The 11,680-nt window shown below is 48.2% G+C and overlaps 1 protein-coding gene across 1 annotated transcript in view; it reads left to right on the forward strand.

Annotated features, from left to right (window-relative positions):
* Positions 1 to 11,461, forward strand: part of LOC310923469 (uncharacterized protein) — a gene marked incomplete at both ends in the record, with an annotated part of 29,461 nt that extends 18,000 nt beyond the window's left edge. Inside the window, one exon of the mRNA XM_083885461.1 lies at positions 11,420 to 11,461. Within this exon, the coding sequence (XP_083741587.1) occupies positions 11,420 to 11,461 (42 nt within the window). The remainder of the gene's footprint in view (positions 1 to 11,419) is intronic.
* Between the last annotated feature and the right edge of the window lie 219 nt (positions 11,462 to 11,680).

The raw sequence follows: 11,680 nt of genomic DNA on the forward strand, positions 1-11,680 counted from the left end.
TTGTCCTCCCTGGTCTCCATTCTCAGCTTCTTGTCTGGAGGAGGAAGGACAAGGAGAGGATGGGATTTGCCTCCGTGCCAGAGGGAAGGGGAAGGAGATCCCCCCAGTCCATCTCTGGCATGAAGGCGTTGGCAGCAGGGTTGTCCTGCAGCCGGGGGCCGTGCTGGGCTGGGAGATGGAGCAGGAGAGAGGGGGAAAGGGGCACTGACTTCCTTCTCACCTGCCTGGCTGTCCCAGGGCATCTTCCAGTTCCTTGCAGCCTAAAGTAAAAAATAAAAAATTAAACTAAAAATGCAGTAGTAAAAAAAACCCAAAGCAACAGACAGAGTCAGAATACAACCTGACGCCCAGTTAGTTAGGGGTGTTGGTAGCAGTCCAATCAAATTGGGGCGGCAGTCCTCCTGGAGTTACACTTGTGGTTTTCTTGAAGTAAAGATTTTGTAGAAGAGTGTAGTTTTCCTCTGAAAATCCAGTGATGGTGCAGATGGGTCTGGTGCTCCTCTGGGAATCCAGTGGAAACAGACTGCTTCTGGTGTGCTGAATCTGAGATTATATCCAGGTAGGAATGCTTGGCTCCTCCCTCTGGGTGAAGCATCTCCCAATGGGATGATGTTACTTTTCTCAGTCATGCAGTGAACATCAATGGCCCATTAACACAAGATAAGCCCCTGGAGGGAGGATGGGGGATGGAAGAGATAAAGAACACTGCCCCACCTGGTTTTAACAGGCAGGCCATTAAAAGAAGATAATCCCTGGAGTTATGAGGGATGGGCCACGGAAGAGATAAAGAACACTGCCCCACCTGGTTCTCACAGATGGCAATAGAATACATTGCTTTGGTTCCATCTTGGGTTGCAGCCTAAGAATGGGGTCCAGGCTCCTTGCCCAGGCTCTCTCCAGAACACGCCCAGGCCAATGCTCAGCACAGAAAAGCCCCGGGAGCAGCCCCAGGCTGGCCCTGGGCAGGCTGGGGGCAAACAGCAGGGCTGGGGCTCTGCAAGGGCCCTGGGGGAGACGGGAAGGAGCAGCAGAGCAGGGGCTGATCCATCCCCACTGCGCTGGACACCCCAGGGCAGCGTCCCAGAGCGTCCTCATGCACCTGCCAACAACATCCCCCCTGGGCAGCCCTGGCCTGTCCCCCAGCTCACACAGGGGCCGCATCCTTGCAGGCACAGACACGGCAGCACTGCCTCAGGAGCCCCTGTTTGCACTGCCCAGAGCAGGCCTCAGCACCCCCATGCTGTTGGTGTGGGGAGATGAACCTGAGGGAGCACAAATGCCATCAGCCCCTGGGGCCAGGAAGGGCTGGGCCACAGCAGGGAAACCACTCAGCTTTGGCGTGGCCTCTCAAGTCACACACAGAGTTTGTTCCCATCAGCTCTGAGTTTCCTGTGCCACTGCAGATGTCGGTCAGAGCCAGGGCTGCCTGGCAGCCACTCCCAGACTGCCCTCAGCATTTCCTTTGCTTCATCTTGGCTTTATTTACACTCCCTGCTACAAATTTCTTCCTCTTGCCCACCCCTGTCCCTTCCCCTGCAAACAGCCCATCCCTGGTTGCCCTTTCCTCTCTGGCCCCACTCCCCATTGCAGTTCCTGAGTTGGCACCATGGGAACGTCCCTTGGGGAGCAGGATCATCCTCCAAGGGCTTCAGGAATTGTCTGCAGGCTCCTGCAGTGCCTGGGGCTGCTCCCTTGCCAGAGGCACCCCAGGCCAGGGGGGCACATCTGGGCTGCTGTGTCTGGCTGTGGGGCTCCTGTTGTGGGCCATGAGGAGGAGCTACAGAGGCTCTGCAGGACTGACAGGATGGGCTTTGGGGCTCTCAGGAGAAGCTGAGGGACCTGGGCTGCTGCACCTTCTGAAGAGGAGGCCCAGGCCTCATCCTGACACTGCTGCAAGGCTGCTTTCAGAGAATCACACAATCAGCAAGGCTGCAAATCACCTTGGACATCATCAAGTCCAAGCTGTGCCCTGACACTGCCTTGTCTCCCCTGAGCCTCCTCTTGTCCAGGAGAAACAAGCCCAGCTCCCTCAGCTGCTCCTCACAGGACTTGTGTTCCAGAGCCCTCCCCAGCCTTGTTCCCTTCTCTGGACACACTCCAGCCCTTCCATGTTGTTCCTAAATTGGGGGCCCAGAACTGGAAACAGCACTCGAGGTGCTGCCTCAAGCAGTGCCCAGCACAGGGAAGAATCTGTGCCCTGCTCCTGCTGGCCACACTGTTCCTGATCCATAGGAGTGCCAGGGCTTGGATGAGGGACATGGTGGGCAGGGCCTGGGGACAAAGTCTAATTTCTGTCAGCCATGAAGGGTGGCTTGGGTTTTCTAACTAAACACAACAAAAGCCAAAAAAACAAACAAAAAAACCCCAGGAAAACCCACAAAAACCCAAAAGAAACAAACAAACAAACAAAACCCAACTATTAAAAAAAACTCACAAAAAAACCAAAAAAGTTTATTCTATTCCATCTTTTGGAACCTGGCTGGGGAGGTGTTTTTTATCTGTTTTATCTCCAGGAGGGAGGGTGCAAGTGCCTTTCTGATAACAAGCCAGCTGTTAAAACCAGGTGGGGCATTGATTCTTATCTCTGTTCACCCTCCCATTACCTCCATGGGGATCTCTTCTGTTAATGGGCCATTACAGCTCAGCAATGATATTTAAAAAAATGTTTGGGAGATATTTTTCAGATATTTTGGTAACAGTGTAGGGATTATTTGGAATAGTTTGGGAATTTTCTTGGGGGTATTTTGGGGACATTTTGAGAAGATTCTGGAAATGTTTTAGGAACATTTTGGGGACATTTTGAAATGTTCTCTGAAAAATTTTTGGGGAATTAGGAATGTTTGGGGGAGATTTTGATGAAGTTGTTGTCATTTTTCAGGTACATTTTGGGAACATTGCAGAAATATTTTGGTAACATTTTGGAGATATTGCAGGGATATTTTGAGGATGTTTTCAGAGGATTTTGGAAATATTTTGAGAATATTTCAGGGACATTTCAGAAGCAGTCTATGCACATTATTGGGGATTTTTGGGGAACATTTTGAGGACATTTTAGAAACACTCCATGAACACTTCTGGGATTTTTGGGAACATTTTAATCAATTTTAGAAAAACTCCATGCACGTATTTGGAATATATTTTGGCAGTGTTTCAGGAGATTTTAGAAACATGCCATGAATACTTTCGGGAATATTCTGGGAACATCTTGGAGGATTAGAGAAACATTCCCCAAACATTTTTTTGATTTTTTTTTAATATTACAGGGTTATTTTAGGCACCCTCTCTGCAGATTTTTGGGAATTTTTTGGGAACATTCCCGGGGAATTTTCTCTCACCTATCTCCAAATTACCCCAAAAAATCCACAAAATTACACAAAAATTACCACAAAATATCCCAAAAATCTGTACTCTCAAAACCCCAAAATTACCCCAAATTTACCACAAAACATCCCCAAAAATTACACCAGAATTACCCCAAAATATCTTGAAAATATCCCCACAATTTCCCCAAACATCCCCAAAATTACCCGAAAATATGTAAAAAAATTACACCAAGATTAACCCCAAATTATCCCCAAAATCTCAGCAAAATTACCTCAGAATCAGGCCAAAATTACCTCAAAATTGTCCCAAAATATTGCCAAAATTACCCAAAAAATCCTTAAATTTACTCCAAAACATCTCCAAAATAACCCCAAATATCCCCTAAGTTACCCAGCGGGGTCTGGGTGGGGGGTGAAAGGGAGGGGGTGGTGCCGAAATGGGCCTGGGGGATTTTGCAGGATACCTGAAGGTTCCCAAATGGGTCTGGGGGTGTCCCAGGTGGGTCCTGGAGCATCCCCAAATAAGTCTAGGGTCTCTGGGGGTCCCCAAATGGGTCTGGGGGCTCCCAGATGTGTCCCAGGTGTCCCCACATGGGTCTGGGACAGGGTCCCAAAGGGTTCCAGAGAGATTTTGGGAGTCCTCAAATGGGCCTGGGGCCTCTGGGGAGTCCCAAATGGATCTGGGGGTGTCAGGGGTGTCCCAAATGTGTCTGGGACGATCCCAGGTGAGCCTTAGGGGTCCCTAAGTGTCCCCAGATGGCTCTGGGGTCCCAAAGACTCCCCAAATGGGTGTGGGGCAGTCCCACGTGACCCCAATGGGTCTGGGGTGTCAGGGGTGTTCCAAATGTTTCTGGGAGGATCCCAGGTGAGCCTTGGGGGTCCTCAAGTGTCCCCAAATGGCTCTGGGGTCCCCAGGAGATTCCTTAATGGGTCTGGGGGTGTCCCAAGGGGGGTCTAGAGGAGTTTGGGGGTTCCAAGAGGGTTTTGGGGAGATCCCAGGGAGATCTTGGGACTCTCCAAATGGGTCCGGAGGTTCCCAAGTGTCCCCAAAAGAGTCTGGGGTCTCCCAAAGGGATTTCCGGGGGTCCCAGGTGTGTCCCAGGTGTCCCCAAAAGGCTCTGGGGTCTCCCCCCCCTTCACCTTGGGTCACCTGGGCAGGGCTTGGGCAGGATCTTTCAATCACTTGCTACACTTGGGACTTGGCCCCTGCTTGACAAAAAGGCTGATGGAGCTCACAGGCTCCTTCCGGAGAGCAGCTGGCCCTGCAGGATTCCTCTGTGCAGGAGAGTTCCTGCAGTCACAGACTTGCTTTCGATAAATATCGTGGCCTGAGCATGGAGTTGGCTTTTTCCCTGCAGTGAATTTAATATTCTGTGTTTGTTTTCCAAAACTCTCTGTCAGAGATGGCTCACTGAAATGATTTCTCTGCTCCCAAGACATGAAAATTACTTTCTTCTGACATTTTTTACCCTTTTCCCTCTCTGTTCTTTATACAAGATGTTGGTTTTCACTGTTGAGCTGCAGGCTATCCCAAAATATGCCAGGACTTTGGAGGAGTGGTTTTATGGAGATGATGGCTCTGGGCTGGGAGCCACACTTCCCAGCTCTGGCCCCAACTTTAGTACCTGCTCTACAGAAATCAACGTTTTCCCAAACAGACACCTTGGGTTTGGAGTTCCCCAACTTGAGGCCATCAAATGCTGCTCTTCAGAGCCTGCACATCTTCCCCCTAAAATCAGCTGGAGATAAATGGGTCAAATCTTTCCATGAATCTCTTTCAACACATCACCTCAAAATAGAAAATCTTCCTTTCCCTAAGAGAATCTATTTCCAACTAATACCTCTTTCCCACAATGAAAATAATCTGATGATCTATAAAAAGGGGTTTTTTTGTCCAAAGCATAGGCCTTAAAATTTTGTCAGCACTACCACTGATAAGAAAAATATAATATAAGAGATAAGAAAAAGTTCAAAAGGAATGTCTGCAAATTTTCTGAGTCATCATTGAGTCAAAAGAACTGGTACCAGATTTGGGGTGAATAAATGGCCCACTAAACTTCCAAATAAATTTTTGCTGAAAAAACCGGACTTAAACTTTAAAATACTTTTTTTTTTTTTTTTTTTTTTTTTAATTAAAGGAAGGGAAAACTGACAAAATTAAGATCTGTACAACTACCAATGACTCTCTTGTCTGAGCTTTCCATTGAATTTATCCTTGAAGTTTTTTTTTCCAAAGGATCAGCACAGAGCCTCCCAGCAGCAGTAACCTCCTGTGACACACAAAATTATGTTGCAATCAGGAATTCTTTCAAGGGCTGCAGCCCAAGCACGTCCGTGGTTTCAAAGGAAACAGTGCAATTCCACTACCTACAGGTACTAAACAGAGCAGTGGGGTTTTAATTGTGGGACACCGTGATGGCAGGAATAAGACCTTTCTTACATGAAAGGAGATGGAAAAGAATACTGTTTAAAAAATGCTGATGAGGACTTTGAGAGATCAAGGTCTAAGTGACTGTGGTGTTTGACACCTTGATAAGAGCTATATCCCCTTCAGATAATCTGGAAAATCTCTGAGGCTGATTATGGGCTGTGATATATTCATCAGAAATACACTGTTCAAATGTTTAATACTGATAAAACACTGATAAAAGTCATGTAATGAAATTGGTATTGAAGAAGAAAACTGCAAAATCACTAGAGACAAGCATATGCCCCTGTAGAAGACTGACAAAGTTCTCAAAGGTGAAAAACTTTACTGACATGGGAAGAAATAAAAAACAACTTAATTTAATTTTACAGTCTTGAATGGTTCAAATTCAAAATTCAGAGTATAGGTTGGAAAATCCACCAAGAAAGTGTGCTCTGGTCAAACTCCTGGAGTTCAACAAGCACCTAGAGACTTTCAGCAATCCATCCACAGGTTTTGAAAACCAATCCACAGGGACTGAGAAATCCAGAGACAAGTCTGTTCCAGTGTCTTTGCAGCCTTTGCTGGGAAATCCATGGCCAGCCCCAAGGCCCTGCAAGACCCAGTTATCAACCATCTAAAATTTGCACCCTCAACTTGCAGCTGCTCATTTCCCCAGCAACTGAGTTCTTTTCTCTTCAGTGCATGCACAGATAGTCATGGCAATGAAGCATTAAAGAGAAGAATATCTCCCAAGGACAATCAGACAAGTCAAAGCCACTGCAGAACTCCAAAGTGAGGAAGTGCAGGCTGGTGCCCGAGCCAGGCTGGCTGCTGCAGGGCTCTGGGACACAATCACAGAACAACTTGGGGCAGGAGGGGCCTCAGGAGGTGCCGCAGCCCAACCTCCAGAGCACGGCAGGGGCAGCTGAGGGATCAGACCAGGCTGCTCAGGGCTTTATCCAGCAGGGCCCTAAACAACCCCAGCCATGGAGAGGGCACCACCTCTGTGGGGAGCTGCTGCAGTGCTGAGCTTTCCTTGTGCTCAGCTTCAGGAGCAGCCTGGACTGCTCTGATTTCTATTTATGCCACTTCAGTTACGGCCCCCAAGCCTCCATCTTAAATCTATGGTTCTAAAGAATTCATCTCTTGTATGTAAACCACAAAGTTTACATTTGCATTTTAAAATACAGTACTCGACACAGAGTACAAACCTGTACACTGAAGCAAATGCCCTCAATACAGAATAATTTCCTCTTCATACTGCTCCTGGGTCTTGTGGCTGAGCTGACAGACTGCACTGCTGCCAGACTTCCAGTCTAGTTGCTGCTCAGGCCACCTCTTTTCTCAAGAAACAGCTGGATGCAAATGCCAAGAGATGAGTCACATTCAAAGTCCTGCAAAGGCAAGTGAAGTCATTTAGTAACTTTCAGGTTAAAGAAACAAGAGTCGAGTCCTGTGAAATCTGCCAACCCCTGCTCATGTGCCCAGGAATTCTGAGCTCGTCTCCCCCTGCCCTGCTGGCCCAGCCCCATCCCGCTGCCGCCGTTTCTTTGGCGCTGCCTTGAGGCTTTTTGCTGCTCTGTGACCCCACACTGCCCTGCCCTGCTGGGACATCCCTGCCATTCCAGCTGCCACTGCACAGCTTCTGATCCCATCCACCAGCCCGGGATTTTTTTCACTCTTCCAGCCTGGTGCTGTCAGGGTCCCAAGAGATTGGACTGCCCCGGGCTTTGTGAAACAATGCCTCCCAAAGTTCCTGGTTGTGTTTGCTATTAATGCTGCAGTTGTTGTTTGTTGGCCTTGTTATATATACTAGTAAAGAACTGTTCTTCTGAACCTCATCCCTCTGCCTGAAAGCCCCTTTCCTTTTCTAAATTATAATATTTGGAGGGAGGGGGGTTGAATTCTCCATTTCTAGGGAGGCCCTGCCCCTCCCCAGCAGATCCCTGTCTTTCAAACGAAGACAGCCTTTCATGTGTCCTCAGTACTCCTAGCGTGCATCCTTGTAATTCCTTCAATCTGCTCATTTAGCACAGTCCTGGTGTTCTGTTAGGCCAGGAGACCTGTTAGAAATAACTGTCTAGTTCTTGGCTTTCACATTTATATCTTGGCTTTTGCAAATTATTTTTACACAGTGCAGTTTGTAATCTCTTTTAAACTGCTTTTGATAGAGTCTAATCCTGTCTTGGGAAGGCTCCTGGGAGCTGGAATTGGTGGCGTGCTGGGAGAGGAGGAGCAGGGGGAGAAGGATGGGCGCTGCTGTGTGGCAGGAGCAGGAGGTTTGGGCCGCAGGACATTCCGCCTGCGCCGCTGCCCCGCAATGGGCGGCCGTGCCCGGGGCTCTGGGCCTGGCCCCGCCTGCGCTGAGCTCCCGACACTGCGGGAGCTGCCCGGGCTGGGCTCAGGTTCCCGCTGGCCCTGGGCAGCAGGCTGGGCTCCAGCTGGGATCAGCAGCAGCTGCAAATACCTCTGCCCATCTCCACTTGCTGCTGCTGCTGCTCGGAGGAAGCAATGAAGGGAGTCGAGGAGTTCTGGTTTCTCTTTCTCCTGGTGGATTATTTTCATTTTATTTGACATTGCAGAGGCAATTTCTGTGATGGCCTCTGCCAGTTGATTCTATTTCAGCAGCAGCAGCAGCAACAGGGCTGTGTCTGAGTGCTGCAAATGTGGCCTGTGTGGCTTTAATTCTCCTCAGCTTTGTGCTCAGGGACTTGTGAACATTTGGAGATCTGCTACTCATGATGCCAGAGTTTCCTATCATAAAAGCACCTCTGGGTGGCACTGATCAAAAAGGGCAATTGCAATTTTACGGATAAAATTCAAGTGGCCACCAGAAGAGGGGCAAGAGCAGCCATGATCTACAATTGCCAAGGCAAAGGCAGCAGCACCTCCTGCTGTCACCTCAGGGGGAGGAAAACAGGGCTGAAAACAGCGCTGGAAGCCGATCCTTTCTTTCTCTGCAGGCTGGGCCAGGGCAGCACAGGCGGGCCCTGAGCAATCAGGGCTGTTGGTGGGTGATTGTTGCTCTAGTGCCGACTTGAGGTGGACAAAGGCCTTGGAAGGCGAGGCAGGAGCAGGTGGGAAGGGGCCGGCGCTGCTGCTGCTCCTGCCCGGGAGCCCCGGCTGGGCCGGGCCGGCGCCCGCTGCGCTGCGGCTCCTGCTGCCAGAGCCGGGCGGGACTCGGGGACAGGGAATGTGTAAGGGATTTATTGAGCCGTGGTAGACATGCCTCATGCTATCATGGTCAGCATATCTCCTTTTATTTCAATTTGTCTTACACTTTTATACACTTCATAACTAGTTCATACATATTGCAAAAATATAGCTCCTTATTGGCTCTCAGCCAATGACGCACACGTTGCTAAGTACTAATCCCACTGTTAGTGTTATCCTTATCTTTATGGCTTACTCTACATTCCTCAGGAAGCTTCTGCATTTTGTTAACTAAACCAGATCTGCTTCAATGACACTTTGACTTTTTAAACTTTTACTAGCCGCATAGTATATGTCCTTTGGAACGCAGCCATTCTTCAGTCAGGCTCTCTACATCTCCCCCGTTTTCTTTTACAGCAAGTAAGGCAACATTTTTTGATGTAAATGCTGACATTAACATGCGCTGCAAACATTGCAAAATACAAGGCAAAAGTAACAATAACATAAACAGAATAACTATTCCTACAAGTATAAATTGAACCAAACCCTTAAGCCATCCTGTAAGTCCCCAGTCCCCAAGATTAAGTCCAAAAAATGTATCATCCCTGCGTAACAGTGCTGTATGTTGCTGCAATTGTTTTATCTTGGCATGGATGGACTTAGAGTTATTTTTTAAGTTCATGCAACAGGGGAATGACGTGGAGCTGCACGTCCTCCTCAGATTCGATGTGGAAGGAGATCCCAAACTGCTTCTGTATTGTTAGCAGCAATGGTGCAAGTGTTGTCTGAAGCCTGTGTCGCCTTCTTTCCTCCGGACTGCTCTTGTGGATTTGCAGGACGCGTCCATTTAGCAGGAATCCATTGAGAGCCTGTAGGGGTGGAAACACATACATAACCTCTTCCCCAGTAAAGAACCTGAGCAGGGCTTTGCCACACACCAGTTTTAGGGTCTCTATATGTAACATATACAGGAGGGACGGGCGTGGGGTCCTTCTGAAAATGCATCATGACAGGGGGCACATCCCTGTCAGCAAACAGGCAAAGATGATTTAATACAAACAAAGCCCTAAGCAATCTTTCTGCTGGAATGTGTAGATTGGTATATTTTTCTAAGTACCGCTTCAGGGTGCTATTGGCTCGTTCTACTACTGCCTGACCTGTAGGGACATTAGGGATTCCTCTAACATGTTTAATGTTCCAAAAACTAACTAATTTTGCAAATCTCTGACTGGCATAGGCAGGCCCATTGTCTGTTTTGATTTCCTTAGGAACACTCATAACTGCAATACAGCTATGCAGGTGTCTCTCAACGTGCTTTGCTTGTTCTCCTGCCTGTGCGGTTGCCCAAATGTAATGACTATAGGTATCAATTGTAACATGAATATACTTCAGTTTCCCAAATGCTGCAAAATGAGTTACATCCATCTGCCATAATTGATTAGACTCCAAACCTCAGGGATTGACTCCTAGGCCAATTCCTTGGCCTCCATTGTGGAAACTACAAGTGGGACATGCTTTTACTATTGCTCGAGCTTCGTTAAGTGAAATTTTAAACTCGCGAGCAAGTCCTTTGGCATTCTGATGAAAAATGCTGTGACTTTCTCGTGCTGCCGTCGTGCGTGGGAGAGGAGCTGGTTGTTGTATTGCTACTAGTTTATCTGCCCTGGCATTGCCTTCTCCTAAACCTTCTTCCAGTTTATGGCTTCGGATGTGTAATATGGAGTATGGGTGCTGTCGATTTTGTAGTGTTCTCTGTAGCTGCATGAAGAGTTTTCCTAGCCGTGGGTTGTTGACCTCCTTGATGCTCGCATCTTCTATTCTTGACGCAACTCCAACAGTATACATTGAATCTGAGATAACATTTACGGGCTGTGCAAAAGTTTGAAAGGCCCAAATGACCGCCACTAATTCCAAGGTTTGCAGGTTGTCTTGTGGAGTGGCCTGAATAATGTGATGATGCCACTGTTCTTGGATTTTCCATGTGACAGCTGCCTTTCGTGATCGTCGTCCAGCATCAGTGAAAACAGTAAGCGCATTCGGGATAGGCTTATCCTCCCGAAGGGGTTTAACAATCCACTGCCATTGTCCTAACCATTGCAAATGCTTCGGGGCCAGCGGTGCTGAGGTGATGTGGCTAGGGGCATTAAGCAGGGCTTCCGCAAGTTCTGAAGAGTTAAGAAGATACCAGTCCATTGTCGCCTTGTGTCGCGGTGCACTCACGACGTATGTGTTCGGTGCGTCCACATCGAAAACACTTCATCCGAGCTCCTGTGGGAGCTGGACGGCGCTGTACTGCCGGGGCCTGAAGGGGTGCAAGGGCAGCTAATACCTGTTGCTGAGCCTGTGCCTGATTATTCAGACCTTCACTCATCTTTTCCCCTATTTTTTCTAATGCCTGTATCATAAAAACTTGACTGCCAGCCGGGAGTGCTGCAGCCTTGTCTAACAAGTCACGAACAGTCCAATCTCCTGGTGCAGTCGAGATAAGAGACCGGGTGGATGAATTTCCGTTCTGAATAACACATTGTTTCAGGATTGCATCACGCATGTGATCAGCAACGCCTGCTTTGGATAAAGCAGTCATAATCTTATCTACAAATGCACCAAGGGGTTCCTCACGACCTTGTTTAATTCCCATATAGATGGGGAGACCTCCGGGATCTCGAACTTTATCCATAGCTCTTTTTGCAACCGTCATAGCCTCTCTAAGCTTTTCCGGTCCTAACGCAGCCTGCTGTTCTAAAGGAATGTGGTTACCATCGCCCATGAGCTCATCTAATGTAATTCCTTGAAG

This window comes from Zosterops lateralis, assembly GCF_965231275.1.
Source record: "Zosterops lateralis genome assembly, contig: HAP1_HAP1_SCAFFOLD_58, whole genome shotgun sequence".
Classification (NCBI taxonomy): domain Eukaryota; kingdom Metazoa; phylum Chordata; class Aves; order Passeriformes; family Zosteropidae; genus Zosterops; species Zosterops lateralis.